This window comes from Dysidea avara, chromosome 10, assembly GCF_963678975.1.
Source record: "Dysidea avara chromosome 10, odDysAvar1.4, whole genome shotgun sequence".
Classification (NCBI taxonomy): domain Eukaryota; kingdom Metazoa; phylum Porifera; class Demospongiae; order Dictyoceratida; family Dysideidae; genus Dysidea; species Dysidea avara.
This window is the reverse complement of record NC_089281.1, coordinates 11,940,471-11,955,010: the sequence shown is the minus strand read 5'-3', so window position 1 is coordinate 11,955,010 and position 14,540 is coordinate 11,940,471. Positions and strand designations below refer to the sequence as shown.

At 39.3% G+C, this 14,540-nt stretch overlaps 6 protein-coding genes and 1 long non-coding RNA gene across 8 annotated transcripts in view; 4 read left to right on the top strand and 3 right to left on the bottom strand.

The window, feature by feature from the left end:
* LOC136269054 (sacsin-like) overlaps positions 1-2,317 on the bottom strand; it is a 32,762-nt gene extending 30,445 nt beyond the window's left edge. The window contains exons 1-2 of the mRNA XM_066064512.1: positions 2,012-2,317; positions 442-551 (exon numbers count right to left, since the gene is read on the bottom strand). Coding sequence (XP_065920584.1) covers positions 442-551; positions 2,012-2,021 — 120 coding nt within the window. The 5' untranslated portion in view covers positions 2,022-2,317. The remainder of the gene's footprint in view (positions 1-441; positions 552-2,011) is intronic.
* On the top strand, positions 2,058-2,590 carry LOC136269065 (uncharacterized). Its single transcript, XR_010707210.1, has 2 exons — positions 2,058-2,424; positions 2,478-2,590. It is a non-coding gene; the product is annotated as an uncharacterized lncRNA (long non-coding RNA).
* Positions 2,493-3,957, bottom strand: LOC136269060 (WD repeat-containing protein WRAP73-like). Its single transcript, XM_066064517.1, has 2 exons — positions 3,664-3,957; positions 2,493-3,611 (listed from the first exon to the last, which is right to left on the bottom strand). The coding sequence occupies exons 1-2, from the start codon at positions 3,883-3,885 to the stop codon at positions 2,538-2,540; spliced, it is 1,296 nt and encodes a 431-aa protein (XP_065920589.1). The 5' UTR covers positions 3,886-3,957; the 3' UTR covers positions 2,493-2,537.
* On the top strand, positions 3,920-6,532 carry LOC136269062 (actin-related protein 10-like). The gene is made up of 12 exons (XM_066064519.1): positions 3,920-4,072; positions 4,126-4,198; positions 4,246-4,334; positions 4,382-4,490; positions 4,541-4,648; positions 4,701-4,768; positions 5,229-5,344; positions 5,400-5,505; positions 5,817-5,892; positions 5,948-6,024; positions 6,081-6,211; positions 6,264-6,532. Exons 1-12 carry the CDS (start codon positions 3,987-3,989, stop codon positions 6,464-6,466), a joined length of 1,242 nt encoding a protein of 413 aa, XP_065920591.1. The 5' UTR covers positions 3,920-3,986; the 3' UTR covers positions 6,467-6,532.
* On the top strand, positions 6,527-11,564 carry LOC136269058 (uncharacterized). Its single transcript, XM_066064516.1, has 10 exons — positions 6,527-6,684; positions 6,748-6,812; positions 7,412-7,491; positions 7,537-7,602; positions 7,682-7,778; positions 9,248-9,290; positions 9,342-9,421; positions 9,478-9,555; positions 10,221-10,298; positions 10,346-11,564. Exons 1-10 carry the CDS (start codon positions 6,591-6,593, stop codon positions 11,099-11,101), a joined length of 1,437 nt encoding a protein of 478 aa, XP_065920588.1. The 5' UTR covers positions 6,527-6,590; the 3' UTR covers positions 11,102-11,564.
* On the bottom strand, positions 11,157-12,916 carry LOC136269061 (2-aminoethylphosphonate--pyruvate transaminase-like). The gene is made up of 3 exons (XM_066064518.1): positions 12,758-12,916; positions 11,863-12,679; positions 11,157-11,652 (listed from the first exon to the last, which is right to left on the bottom strand). The coding sequence occupies exons 1-3, from the start codon at positions 12,885-12,887 to the stop codon at positions 11,334-11,336; spliced, it is 1,266 nt and encodes a 421-aa protein (XP_065920590.1). The 5' UTR covers positions 12,888-12,916; the 3' UTR covers positions 11,157-11,333.
* LOC136269063 (tetratricopeptide repeat protein 9C-like) lies at positions 12,843-13,870 on the top strand. 2 transcript variants are annotated; one of them, XM_066064522.1, is made up of 4 exons: positions 12,843-13,343; positions 13,393-13,445; positions 13,501-13,615; positions 13,662-13,870. In XM_066064522.1, the coding sequence occupies exons 1-4, from the start codon at positions 12,962-12,964 to the stop codon at positions 13,757-13,759; spliced, it is 648 nt and encodes a 215-aa protein (XP_065920594.1). In that variant the 5' UTR covers positions 12,843-12,961; the 3' UTR covers positions 13,760-13,870. The 2 variants fall into 2 exon arrangements, with proteins under 2 accessions (XP_065920594.1, XP_065920593.1); XM_066064521.1 differs by having other exon boundaries at positions 12,844-13,343; positions 13,492-13,615.
* The last annotated feature ends 670 nt before the right edge of the window (positions 13,871-14,540 follow it).

The following is a 14,540-nucleotide window of genomic DNA, read 5'->3' as shown; positions in this document are numbered from 1 at the left end:
TAAGCGCATACACATTTCTTGTAACGAACCATGGATGATAAGCGCACATGGCCAAATGCAACGATCAAGTTACACACAGCAAAAAACGGTAAGAAAAGCTGAAAATACTGAAAAATTAATGTCTCCTCAAGCACTTATGTCTCCCTTGAGGTCTCCCTTCACTATGTATACAGCAAATCAGCCATCTGGATAGTGATAATCTCGTTTATCACGAAGGATTTCGCCCAGAAATGAAGTCAAATATCTTTACACACTGGTGTGGTTACCGGCACAAGCTACTAACTACTCTATTACAACGTAGATACACTCACCATAATTATTTATTAGGCGTATGCGTCTAACAGATAGTATGATTTTTACAAAAAGTTTTCTCCAAAAATTATAAGCGCATGCGCTTAACAACCTGATTTTACGGTATGGTAGAATGCAGAAATACAGTACCTTTAATATTTGGCCGCCTTCAGGGTATCTTTGCAGAATACTCTTCACAAGCTTTGTAAGGGGAGGAGCTTGTATCCCAATATTCCTCTCCCTATCAGAGTATCCAACACCTGTAAGTATACAGCTGTATGTGAAAACACATGTGAACAAAGCATGCTCTCTGTTTTCATTGTTTAGTAATATAGGTTTGTAAAGAAAACAATGAAGTTTCACTTAGCTGAATAACAAAAGACCAATATATAAGTATTCTAATGTATATTGATATTGAACTGTACACAATGAGTACAAACACATGAAACATAAAGCCTTAGTATAATCACAACAACTCAGCTACAGACAGCATGTCAAGATATATAACTGCATAAAATAACATTTTTTTGCAAGGGTGCATGCCCTACATCAGAGGATGGCTACGAGGTTTGTGTCTACTACAGTTGCTCCAGGAACAGGATGTGCATGTGTCCATCCACATGTATACACAAATAACGAATTTTAATGTGTGGGCAGTTTTAATTAAGCTGTCTAATAAAGACACCAACAGGGTAAGCTTTGAGTTGTTGAAGCTATCTTAATGCTTGTGTTTGAGGGAAGCCATAGGACCTTGACAAAGAATTTACACTACACTGTAATACCATGATTTGTTTATAAGTGCACACAATATATCCATTTATGTCATTTCAAGTTAGTAACGGTTATTAAATGCCATGTTTTTACATGAGGAAAAATTCAATGGCTCCCATGCGAGTGACATTGTGCACAATTGAAGAAAGACCATAAAATATTGCTTTGCTAAGTGAGTTACTTATATAATTCAAGAGGAGAAAGGGAACTTTGTGGTACAAACTCCTGGAGTTCATGGTCCTATTTCTTCCAACTGTGAAGCAATATTACTAAGCAAACGAGTAATGAACTACATCACAACTTCCTCATTTTCTGCCAACATTCTTTGGCTCACAACTTGATGAAGATAACATGTGATTATACAGAAAATATTTAGATGTCAAACGGATACCCTCTATACCAACATGTATAGTTAGTTATAGGTATACACCCAAGGCTGGGATAGCTATACAAATTATTTTCATCCATATATGGGTAATGACCCCCCACAGCAACAGGAATTGCAAAACTGCACACATGCTAACGTAATAGTAAAACTATTGAAGGGTACTCGATGGCTAATTAGCGATGCAGAACGAGATGCATTTATTTATTTATGATTACTGGGCAGTCAGCACAGCTGGTGTGCCCAGGAAAAAAAGGGGGAATCACAGTATTAGGTGCATAATACGATATTAAAAAAATTATATCGTATTATGCACCTAATACTGTGATTCCCCCCCTTTTTTTTAATATCGTAAAGCGGCTCTCTGCAAACTTTACATTCAGTATCATTAACATGATCATGCAGATTGGCGCTGCACTCACATGCACTTACTGCAGGCTGAGTTATGGTTGTACACTGAGCAGAGCTTCACGCGTATCAGTGAGTCAGTGACAAGCCGGCGGACACAAGTGATGTCATAACAAATGCATGAAAAAATTGGTCTGACAGCACTCATACAAGTACCTTTATCCATATCTGCTAAGCGCCTTCAACAATTCGTCCCCAGAACCCAATCTTTGTAACTACGCGCAACTTTACATACCGCCATCTTAGGGATTCCCGCAACGTAAATTATCACGTGAACATTCAATTTATCTGATCTATAGTTGCCAGTCTATGGCTGCAGAGAATTGGGACCAAGTCGAAAGTTTGTTAAACGAAGGAAACAGCGTAGACAAAGTTCTGGGCTTGGACGACAACAGTAAATATGACCCAAGTAGACTGACCGTGGAGGGAGTGGGCGAGAAGCCCCTGCAGTTCTATTTCATGTCATCTGATCAATGCCAAACCCTACACGAGAAAAGCGAGCTGGCTTTGAAGGAAAACTATATAATAGTACCACCGTTTGTTGATTTAACTGAAATCCTTAAACCTCAGTAAGTTGCAACTGTTGCTAAGGATCACCTTACCCAATGATGGTTTTATTTAGCAGCTCAGAAAATGATTCTTCAGACTCACACAAGTCATAACTGCAATCACAATTATTTGATTACTCATTATCAAGTGTACATAAACAATAATGAGTCTTTCCTAGTAAAACTAGTACTTTCCCATTAGGGTGCCAGTGTATATTATTGACTTTGAAAGGAGAGTCTACTGGAACTACAACACTAATGCAACCAGCTGGTGACCACATGTAAAGCTTGTTGGTTCCTGTACACATTGCAAGTCGTGGCTGTTTGGGATCCCATTCAACAACCTTCACAGGATTGGCGTGTACAAGTAGAGCAACTAATGATATACTTGCCATGTCCCACACCCACACAGCATGTGGCATGTTATCACTACGTGTTACTAGGTAACGACTGTCCGGACTGAAGAGGACTACACCAATTCCAATCGGGGGATTAGGTTTATCAGGGTCAGGTTTTGTGACTTGTAGAGTTATGGGAGGTTCCTGTGCTTCATACTTGCTCTCTGAGACAAGTTGTGACCTAGGTAATCTCTTTTCCACTTCGACATAAACAACAGCAGATTTAGCAGTCACTGTAGACGGATGCTTATGTTCAATAATCATCTTCCAAGTCAAGTGATTTATGATCCTAACTTTTTCATCATAGCTACCAATAGCTAGGAACTGGCTACTTGGTGACCAGGCTACTTTCTTTGTCCCAAGTGCATTGCTGTATGCAGAATAGGACCCCAAGTTCTGCCCATCAATAGAGTAAATCAGAATGTTGTACTCTAAGGGTGAGTCCCATAGACATATGACTTGGTTATTTGGTGACCACCTTAACTCCTTACAATCTTTTGTATCAACACTGAATTGTCGCCAAAGTTTCCATATGCTGCAGTCAAATATGTTAACATAATCTTTGCAGTCTCTCCTTTCTACCATTGCCATGATACGACCATCTCCACTGAAGTCCATATTTGTGTGAAGGTTCTTTGGGTTCTTGATAAACGACACTGTCTTTGTAGTCAGTGACCATAATGTCACCCGTAACTGAAAGTCAGCCATAGTAAGGATGTGTCTTGCATCTGGTGCCCAGCGACAAGCAACCACCCCAGCCATGCCTTCATCTATTTTGCAGAACCATTCAGAATTTTCTATTGACCAAACCTAAATGTAGTGATGTATTGTGTAAGTGCATGGTACTCTGGTGCACACGTACCTGCACCATTCCTCTTTTAAACATGCCACACATCACGTGAACGGAATCTGAAGCCCACTCGATGTACTGGACAGGATCAAGGCAAGTGAATATGGCGACAATTTGTAGAGTTGCCACGTCTCGTATCACAACACGACACTGGCTGCAGCTACAAACGTGCCGTCCATTTGGTGAAAACTTACATAACTGATTTGAATGTTGAAACAGGTCAGAGAAATTCATGACTCTTTATTCCACATTCAGTATATCTATGATTCCACACTCCCGCTTCAAAAGTTTGAAGTCACACGTGATGCAACTGTGCGAATTAATTAGAACCAAACATGAGTGTGTCTAGTTCTTCCCACCGGTCATCGTTGTTAACAGACAAGGGATGTGTAGTGATAGATATTGGACATACCTACACAAAGTAAGTATCAAATTGTTTCACTATGAAGCGTTCCAAGTGGAGTCATTTTTCAGAGTTGGCATGTCTGGGGAGCCAGCACCTCGGTTCATCATACGCAGCAAAACACGCTTAAAACTTAGTGGAAAGGTCAGTGTATATAAATAAAATTGTGAATGCATTTTTCACTTGCACAGACTGTTAATGTACTGGACAAGGAATTACTTTGGAGTCCACAAAAATTGGCTAAAGTGATGACTTCTTTTATGAAAGACATCTTCTTAAAGTAATCCATGCCAATTGTAATATTTTGTCATTCATAAATCCTTTCAGCTATCTACTCACCAATCCCAAGGACAGTCGAGTCATCATAGTTGAGTCGCTGGTAAACCCAATGGCTATCAGAAATGCTCTGGCACATGCACTATTTAAGCAGTTAAATGTGTGTAGATTTCTGTTAAAATCCTCAAAAGTAAACTGACCTCTCTGTAGGTGTCTTATGTGGTGTTTATGCCAAGTCATCTATTATGTACTTTTGCAATTGGACGACAGTCTGCTCTCGTTGTGGATGTTGGGTATAAAGAAACAGAGATATTACCTGTATCCTGAGGAGTAGTGTATGGATGTTTTATTCTCTTAACTGTGATAATAGATATATGAAGGAATCCCTGTTGTCAATGCCTGGCAAGTGATCCCCTTTGCTGCAGAAGAGGTGCAAAGGTAATATTTTAATTCTACATTACTGATTACAAACAAGAATCAGCTAATACATCTACGATAAGTAGTTTGAAGAAATCTATTGTACTGGTACAATGTAATTAGGTCACCTGTCTAAACTTGCCATTGTAACAATTGTCATTAATTTTGTGTACCAATTAAGTGACTTGTCTAGTGCAGCCACCTGCATAATAAGGTTAGGAAATTTTGGCCCAAGTGTGCCTTAATAGACAGGAAATGTGCATACTGTATACAATGCTACTACACTGGATCCCCTCATAAAGGACACCCCTAAAAATTGTGTATGAGACATCTTTTATAAAGGACATCCTAAATCAAGTAGTTTTCCATCCCTTAAACAAAAAAATTCCCCAGAGCTGTCTGGGGTATACGCTTTTTTTAAAGCAGAAAAGACTAATTTATTCTATTGCCTCTTTCATATGCCTCCTTCATCCTATTGTAGCTGTGTTAAACAAATGATCACAGAGAAATGTGAAGTGACAGTTGACCCAGATGACATCAGACCAGCCTCTACACTACAAGATGAAGTGATTGATGCTGAGCTAGAAAATATTATTGGTAAGTAAAAACTGCTGTGGGTGTTATAATAGGAAATTTTGTGTCTTGTTTTCAGTGAAAACTTGCTTTGTACGATCCCAAGATAATGATCAAGCACCATCATCCATACAGTATCCATTTTACTCTGAAAATTTCTTACTGTCTCTGGATGGTACTATAAGGTATGGTACAAGGGAAGTATTGGAGCAGCTGGAAGAGTTTATAATGTTGCAAGGGGTGCTGGCAGGCTCCCCTGGGTCCAGATTAAATGTGACTCCCCAGATTGTATGCTCAGATATTTAATGTGAATCCTGTTTTATTCATCCAGTTGCACAGCGATATATAGTGTATAGTGGAATCAGTGTCTTCTAATTGTCTTCTCTAAACTATGACAGTTTTTGTTAGTCTTTTCTACTGAAAGAGAACAGATTATTGCCTTTACAGTTAAAATGAGAATACCACATTGCAGTTTGTAAAGAAGTTTCATTTTCAGGAGTCATTCAGCTGATGTAATGTTCAACCCAGATGATTTGTCAGTTCAACAAGCCATTCTTGAATCTGTTTTAAGAGTAAGGCATAAGAAATTATCAGCACATAATTGTTTTGTATCTGTGGTGTGTATAGTGCCCAAGAGATTGCAGAAAAGAACTTTGTGAGAACCTTCTTATAGTTGGTGGGGGAGCAATGATTCCAGGGTTTAAGTGAGTTCTGTATGTCTGTGCTTCATGGTGACCTCAGTTTTGTTGCTTACTGTTAGTTACCGGCTAAAACAAGAACTATTTTCTCTGTTGGAAGACAAAGATTTGAAGTATCATTCCAAATTAAGCATCTCATCTTTTAAATTTCATTCACCGCCGGGACAGATAAACTGCACACAATGGTTGGGAGGTAAGAAAATCTGCTTTATAAATTTGTACTGATTTCCTTTCTTATTTTAAAGGTTCAATATTTGGTATGCTGGAGACTGCTGTGTTAGAGAGAGCAGTGACCAGAGAGAGGTATGCTGATTCCGGTCGTCTGCCTGACTGGCTATCCCCTGAGCCATCATTGCGTGAAGAACTACATGCTGTAAAGAGAGGATCGTCTACTCCTACAATGGCTAGGCATTCAGCTGCCACCAGAACCAAACCTCCTGTGCAATAGATAGTATAATAATTTATGTAAATATCAATTTCTCATCTATCTATTCTAATAATACGTTCATTTTGACCTCTCAAGCTGCTCACGTGTTGCCACGCCTTGTAGGAGGACGGCGGTCGTAAGCTGAATGGCTGGCGGGTTAAGACATCCTTCGTTCTTGGAACATAGTATTCTTTGCTCCAAAGAATACATAACAGACGAGCACATCACGCTTCCGCACGGTATGTTGATTATCATGGATGTGCGTGTATAGCTTGTTAGAACTACGCCTTTAAATACTTTAGGTAAAGATGGAGAGATGGATTACTCGACGCTTGGGAACATCCTGACTGCAAAACTTCTGGAAGAGGTATTAATTTCTGTGTTGAAATCGAAATCCCATGTTTAGTTTCCCGTTTCCGCCCGCCGAGGGGTCCGCAACTCTAGGAATCACGTCGATGTTTCAGACGTGATTCTGGAATCGGTAATCACAATTTGTTAAAAATTTCCTGTAAATCTTTGTGCTTCTCCGTTTTTCTATGTTTGGTATCCTTATTTGGAAACGAGAATCAATAAAATTAGCGCCAGGAATCACCCAGAATCACAGGAATCAATGGCGGAATCACAGAATCAAATGTAGAATCAGTGTAATTCCCGAATCACGTCGATGAAGACCCCATAGTTGTGGACCCCTCACCGCCCGCATGGTTTAATAGAAAAGCCACAAAATTTTCATTATATGGCTATTTCCACCGCATGGATTTTCAAATATTCACAATAATTTCATTTTGTAATAGTGGGTTTATTTTAGTGTTCAAGGTTTTAGCCATAATGAATAATGACCTCCCGCCCATGTGATATTTTGAAAATCTTGAAACGGGAAACTAACAATCAACTTTGCCTGGCCTTACAATAAATTAGCTACACGTAGTACATTCGTGTAAGCTTAGATTACTTTTCCTACTGTAGTGTCTCTATATTTCATACGTCGACAAGGTATATGGAGAGCCCGAGAAAGCTACTTTGCTACCTGACCTAGAGGGCTGGAAGTGTGTATGAAATGACTTGAACACAGTAACATATCAATCTTACAGGTACTTTGATGAAGAGAAAGAAGTACGGATATTTAGAAAATGCTACTCCAACAATCCATTGCATGGGTGAGTATAACATGTACTGTAACCCAGAATAATTGGATTTTGGGGTTGGATATAAACCAGTTTGAATTCGATCCTCTAGGATTGCTGGTAGATGTGTTATTGATGTACCAATGCAGAGAATAGCTAAAGTTATATCAGATTTGAATAACCGACATCATTATGACCAATTCCTAGTGGTACGTACTTATTGCTTGTTTATGTATGTCTGTCTGTTTGTATTCATGTGTGTGTATGCATGTGTCCCCATCTGTATGTAGTGTGTGTTGCTTTGTGTGTATACATGTGTGTAGTGAATGTATCTGTGTGTATGTGTAACACTCCCTGTGGAACCTTGTGATCACCAGGCCAATGCACGTACTTGTCTGCTACAATTGCATATACCTCATTCAGTAGTGTCCACTCACTACTGTTCCCTTTAACTAAGAAAACTTGCATGCTTACATGTTTATTAGTCCCTTAGGCTGTAGTTTTTTTTGTACACATGTACAGCGGTGCTTTTAAAATTGGTCAGCGAGGTAGAGTCTGAAGTTCTCGTAGGTCATGCATGCAGTTTCTCAAAAAAAGATAGATTTTATTTCATTTCTCTAGTTGTGTTCATGTGGTGGCATGTGAGAACATATACTTATCGCAGTGTTTTTGACTGAGCCATGTATAAACAGCAAGAAGCTGTGGTAACTGCTTAATCACAACTCATGATCAGCTTACAGAACTTTGCCAGACTTGCTGACAAATGATGTCACAAAGAAAACAAGATGAGGTAGTGGCCTGACTGAACGAGGCTAATGTTTACTCGTAAGACATTGTACAGCTTTCTACAAGGTACTAGAGGAGAATTTGACTCTTTAGTACCAGATGCAGTGTTTTCACCACATTGGTGTGAATGTGCCAGCTGAAGGCTTTGTGCATATTTATGTGCTCACACATGTGTGTTAGGAACGTGATGTCAACTGGGGACTTGAGTCACCTGTGAGACATATGTAGCTCTCTGGCTGGGCAATAGTCCTTAGGACTTACCTGTACAGCTTGTAAGATACTGCCCCAGTTTTAAGGATATAATGTGGAACACCAATCTTATTGCCCATGATAGCAGGTTTGAGTTCTCACCACAGACATTAAGCGACATGAATGTAATATTAAATATAACTGTCACAATCAACCTTTTGTGAACTGTACTATCAAATCTTGATGAAGCTACTCTGTGGGGACAGCTGGATGTGGCTGGTATTGCTCCATGGTACCAGATACACGCCTTATCTGAAAAACATTCTTTCAGTATAGCTGGTTTTGATCCTTGTAACACTACTAAATCGCCTGTTCTTCCACTTTGAAAAAAAAAAAACAACCTTTGGCTCCCCACCCCTACTCACCGTCTTGATGCACACACCCAATACGTTCAATACCACGAAAACCACTACCTGTAAACATGTGAAAATTTTGTTTGCGTGGCCTCCTGACCCATGGGACACTAATAAAATGGCGTTTCCGGGAATAGGTGATGAGAACCATGACATCAGCTTATTAGTCTTAGTATTAACTTTGTGTTTTCGTATGTGCTTTGTTTACAAATGATGTCAGCGAAATCTATTGCTTCTGTGTATAATGTGACTAGTCAATTGATTTAATAGCTTGTATTTGTTGTGTGTAGGAAATTAGAGATATCGTGACAGTGTCTGAAGAAGACTACATTTGTAAGTTGGTTTGTACAATTCCCACTTTTTCCAGTATAGTATTTTTTTTAGCTTATGTAAGACATGAAGCAAAAAGGTGCCTGTTTACTGCAAAAAGAGACTTTTGTTTTTTCGAACGTAGAGCATTCAAGGTGAGGTCCTTAATTAACCAAATCAGTAATGTTAACAGTGTTCAAATATTTATTAGGGAGGAAGATATATTCAAGCTCTGATGTCAGTAGATCATCAACAGTGTCCGTTAGTGGAAGGTGTGATAAGAGGCAAGGTACCATGAATACATTTACAATATGTGTTAGTATTTCTGTATGCAGTGAAATCTCCCTTGGCTCATAAAAAGTTTCAATGAATTGAATGTCTGTTGTTTTCAAATAAATTCCATAAATTTTCTGCTCTTACAAGCAGATACAAATGTCTGCATCCTTGCGACAGCCAGGAGATAGAACAAAAGCATGATACCTTTTACTGTTTGTATGAAAGTAAGTTTTGGCAAGTTTGAGGTGAGCTAGGGTTGGAGGGCCAACCCTAGTTCACCTCAAACTCACCAAAAAAAACTTACCTTCATTCACTTCCACACAAATAATACAAAAAATATCCTTTTATAGAGTGGCGCTATGTACAGTAGCCATAGGAATCTTTTTTTCTTCCTATTATAGTATGGGAGCTGATTGAAGTAACATTGGCCAACCCTAACTCACCTCAAAGTCACCAAAATACAACTTCCATACAAATAGTACAAAAAGGTTCCTACACTGCTGCATGAAGAGCCACTCTGAAAATTTTTTTTGCTCCTAAGAAGATTGCTACCATGCAGAATACACTTGTTTTTCACATGACCACATTTGTATAGTAATCTTGTAAAGGTTTAATTTGATCCACCCACAGGTTTCACTCCATTAATGTAATTGACTTGTAATGCTTATTTCATGACAGCTTCATCCTGGTACGGGGTGGATTTTGGAGCCATATCGCGGAGATCCAACACGTGCACTCGTCACATTCATAGCTCATGTATGTATAATTTATTGATAATCCATGTTATCATGACTGTGTTTTAGATCGACCTTCGTGGCTTGCCAGTACTAATCATCAACAGAGTCTTAAGAAGAGAGCCTGTTGGCCTGGCATATCTTAAAAAGTTCATCATGTCAATGGATGCACCTGCAATCCCACTTACTGCTTTGAGCAGCATTACTAACAATTTTAATGCATCGTTGTCTTCCTCACTTGTCTATAGCAAAAGTGATTCTACTGACGGACCCACGTTTACATACATGAAATCCCCAGATTTGACAAACAGTAAACCAAAGCATACGAGTACAACAGATGAGCTGTTTTTCTCTGCACTTCAGTCAACAGTTGATGAACCACAGGACACTTCAACTGAGGCTCCAGAAGCACAACCTAATACTAATAGTAATAATAATTGTAAGTCACTAACTGGTCAAGAACTTAACCAAGTTGAGAATGACACATCAAACTTGCTACCCAAAACCCAACAATACATGGGTAACTTGGCCAAAGCTGGAGACCTTACAGTCAGCAGTGATGGTATAACTAATGAACTTGTCACAGATTCAGCTGGTCACAATCGCAGTGTATTATTTACCATATCAACTGGCAGTGATTTGTCTAGTGTACGAAACAGCACCACAAGAGATGTGGACAGTGCAGTGATCTCTACAGGCTGTCAGCTGCCAGTGATGGATGACACTGTCAACCACAGTAACAAGACTTTGTTGGGTACACAGTCTGGGGAAGAATCACAATTGCAAATTAATTCTGGACAATTTGATGTGTTTGTGTCTATTTGACCCATATCTCTTCAATCAACCCCCTTGCTCTACATGCTGTGTTCTCTCTTAAATTTTGCAATAGAAAATTGTTCTGTGTGTATTTTTTTAATTGTGCCAGATAATATTTTTATATATATAAAAAAACAAAGGAGATTATAAATATTGTAGGTGAAATATTATAATATACGTGTGCATGTACATATATTATCTTTACCTATACAAGTCAGAAGTTAAGTGCAACAAATAACATCTAATATTTGATTGGTAGTGGTATACCCATCTCATGGCAGACCTCTTCAACTACACGAAGCAACATGTTACAGTCTTTTGGGAATATCTGGCCAATGTGACCAATTCTAAATGTTTCCATACCCACACTCATTTGCCCATGGTAGATACAGAAACCTCTTCTGGACAGTTGATTATAAAATTCTTCAAAGACAAAGTTGGGATGCGTTGGTGCTCTGAAAGTTGTCACAATGTAGCTATCTGGGTGATCACCTTTCAGTAATGTCTCAAAGCCCATCCTCTTCAATCCAGTACACACAATATCTCTGTTAGCTCTGTACCTACACAAGTGGAATGCTGTTGTTAGAGGGAAGAGCATCAGTGAAAAGTACATGACCTGCTTCAATAAACCGAAACCTACACCATGTAATCAGCCATTTATAATAATAGACCTCCCTCCCACTTCAAAATAGTACTTTACGTGGGAATTCTGCAAGCCACATGAATAGCACAATTACTAACAAACATTAACAACGTGTTTGCATCACTACCTTGCAGCTCTTGCTTTGATGCCACCTTCTTGCTTCAGTTCTATTAAGGCTTGGCGGAAGGCAAGCATCACATGAGTTGGTGGAGTGAATCGGAACTGTCCTGTTGCTTCAAGTCCCTTATACTGCGCTGTTAAGTCAAGTGACACACTCCTGGAGTTTCCTTCACAATTCAATAACTTGTCCTTATCAGCAATAACTAATCCAAAACCTGGAATTCCTTCAATGCATTTGTTTGGGGAAGTGACAAGGAAATCAATATTAGAGCCTGCTATATCTAACGGAACACCACCAAAGCTGCTCATAGCATCAACGATATAAACGGCAGATGGAGCATATCTCTTAACCAGCTCTCCTATAGACTTAGCATCATTTATTACACCAAGTGATGTTTCACAGTGTGTGATAGCAACATTGGTAGCAGTGGTGCCCTGCTCTTGTAAGGCTTTTTCCACTCCATCCAGTGGCAATTTATCAGTGCTTGGAAATGTATAAACAGTACAGTTAGCATTGAACTTCTTACAGAGACCTTCCATTCGCTTGGCATAGTCCCCATTAGAAAGCACTACAACATGGCTGTCATTTCTTGGGATGCTTGTCTGTAGAACTGACTCTGTAGCAAAAGTTCCACTGCCTTGCATAAGCACGCACGTGTAACGTTCAGGGTTGGCTTCAGCTAAGCTAATAACGCTATTGCGTACCTCTTTGATAACGTCCATGAATTCTGGGTCTCTGCTGCCAATATCTTTCAGCATTGCATTCTTAGTTGCAGAGCTGACACTCAGGGGTCCAGGGGTGAATAGTTTCTTGCATGTAAATTCTAAACAGAGGGTAACACGGGATGACACATGCACAAACTTGCATCATGTATTTCAACCAGACTTCACCATTTTCTCACCAGCTTTAGTAGTGCCATTTGCAAACGAAGCTGCGCTCAAACGAATAATTTTGAAGCGTAGCGTTCTGAATAAAACAGAGGTCAAATGCGGAGTGGCTTTCCTGAACATGTAAAAGCTGAGCGAATACATTAGAATACACACTCAAGGGGTCGCATTCAGAAGTATAAGAGACTTTTGTGCGGTAGTGACAAAATCGCGGTGCCATGAGTGCAGATACACTGGAGGCTGCAACTTCTGTTGACCAAGGCAGTGCAAGTCAAGGAGAAATGGAGACAGAAGCCATACAGAAGGAACCTGGAACGCACGTGGCAGCTACCCCAGCCAGTGTGCAGGACCGTAAAATTAATTCTGATAAGCTGGGAAAAGCGAAAGAGTTAAAGGACAGTGGAAATGAACTGTTTAAAAATGGGAACACCAAAAATGCGACAAAGAAATACCACCAGGCACTGATGTATGTCAAGGGTGTGCTGTGTACCGACACTTCTGTCCCAGGAATACCAGAGGACTTGATGTATGAAAAGGTGACCAAAGAAGAAAAGGCCATAGGTGACGAGCTGACAGCACTGCTGCATAACAATTTGGCAGGTCAGCAGCGACCTTACTGGCATGTTCTTAATTTGTTACTTTCTTTCAGCTTGCTTGGTTAAAACTACTAATTGGGAGAATGTCATCAAGCATACTTCACAGGTAAGATGAGTTTTGTATTTATTGCCTTGTTATTTGTCTTATGAAGTGCTTAAAGATTCAGCCGGAAAATGCCAAAGCACTTTACAGGCGTGGGATGGCGTACTATGAAACTAACAGTTTATTGAAGGCCGAGGAAGACTTGGAAAAGGCAAAGACATTAGCACCAAAGGGTAACTCAATATTTTAATGGTAGTGCATTACATGTGTTGTTTGTAGATCAAAACATTGTGAAGCAACTAGATCTAGTGAAATCAAAGTTGAAGACTTACGAAGACCAAGAGAAGAAAATATACACAAACATGTTTTCTAGTTGACATTGAATTTACTTACAATACTCTCGTTATCTGTGTAGTGATGGTGTTTGCTGTGATTGTTCACCATTCAGTATGTGTACATGACCAAATGAATAATTATGTTTACTGTGATTAGTATATCAAATGTAATAATAACCTCAGAGTTTATAAACAAGTACTAACCCATAATGAGATATCAAAAGGAACAAAATATAAGGGATTAGGGGCTGTAGATCTACAATAGGACAACATTAACTGAGACATTAGGATGACATGCAAAGAAAGTAAAACAGCAAGCAAGCTAAGTACAACTAGTAGTAGCAGATGGTAATAAGTGACTATTTATTCATTCTCACTATATGCTGGACTGCAACTAAAGATTTGATGTCTATTAGTTGTTGCCAAATGAAATGTAAACAACAAAACTGCAAGTTTCATTACTATGGGCTAACTTTCCTGCACCCATGCATGCATAAGCAGGCCACATAGCATAACTCTACACATGCACATAATTTGTGTAAATGACAGGTTGTACACACCTATTATGTGTTCAATCCCATGTCAGCCACCAAGTTCACTTTTGGTAATTTTCAGGCAGTCTCCTCTTGGGCTGATGACCTAAATGAAAGTTATGATGTTTCCGTTCTGATGTAGTCTCATTTCTTAAATCATTCAGTTACAAATTAATTACATGTTCCTGTATTAGATCCACTAAGGCATTCCTTGCTTGAAGCCTTTACAGCTCAAGAGTGAGATACCATACAATTATTTTTCCAGCAATGTTGGTGGTTGAAGCAGGAAC

Excerpts from the sequence above, each read along its gene's own strand:
- LOC136269063 (XM_066064521.1), top strand. The coding sequence starts at position 12,962 with ATGAGTGCAGATACACTGGAGGCTGCAACTTCTGTTGACCAAGGCAGT. Across the intron at positions 13,344-13,392 it reads GCTGCATAACAATTTGGCAG|CTTGCTTGGTTAAAACTACT; the intron begins GTCAGCAGCGAC and ends ACTTTCTTTCAG. Across the intron at positions 13,616-13,661 it reads AAAGACATTAGCACCAAAGG|ATCAAAACATTGTGAAGCAA; the intron begins GTAACTCAATAT and ends TGTTGTTTGTAG.
- LOC136269061 (XM_066064518.1), bottom strand. The coding sequence starts at position 12,887 with ATGTATTCGCTCAGCTTTTACATGTTCAGGAAAGCCACTCCGCATTTG. Across the intron at positions 12,680-12,757 it reads AAATGGCACTACTAAAGCTG|AATTTACATGCAAGAAACTA; the intron begins GTGAGAAAATGG and ends CCCTCTGTTTAG. Across the intron at positions 11,653-11,862 it reads ATCAAAGCAAGAGCTGCAAG|GTACAGAGCTAACAGAGATA; the intron begins GTAGTGATGCAA and ends CCACTTGTGTAG.
- LOC136269062 (XM_066064519.1), top strand. The coding sequence starts at position 3,987 with ATGAGTGTGTCTAGTTCTTCCCACCGGTCATCGTTGTTAACAGACAAG. Across the intron at positions 4,769-5,228 it reads GCTGCAGAAGAGGTGCAAAG|CTGTGTTAAACAAATGATCA; the intron begins GTAATATTTTAA and ends ATCCTATTGTAG. Across the intron at positions 5,893-5,947 it reads TTCTTGAATCTGTTTTAAGA|TGCCCAAGAGATTGCAGAAA; the intron begins GTAAGGCATAAG and ends TGGTGTGTATAG.
- LOC136269060 (XM_066064517.1), bottom strand. The coding sequence starts at position 3,885 with ATGAATTTCTCTGACCTGTTTCAACATTCAAATCAGTTATGTAAGTTT. Across the intron at positions 3,612-3,663 it reads TTAAAAGAGGAATGGTGCAG|GTTTGGTCAATAGAAAATTC; the intron begins GTACGTGTGCAC and ends CACTACATTTAG.
- LOC136269058 (XM_066064516.1), top strand. The coding sequence starts at position 6,591 with ATGGCTGGCGGGTTAAGACATCCTTCGTTCTTGGAACATAGTATTCTT. Across the intron at positions 7,492-7,536 it reads CCTGACCTAGAGGGCTGGAA|GTACTTTGATGAAGAGAAAG; the intron begins GTGTGTATGAAA and ends TCAATCTTACAG. Across the intron at positions 7,779-9,247 it reads ATTATGACCAATTCCTAGTG|GAAATTAGAGATATCGTGAC; the intron begins GTACGTACTTAT and ends TGTTGTGTGTAG.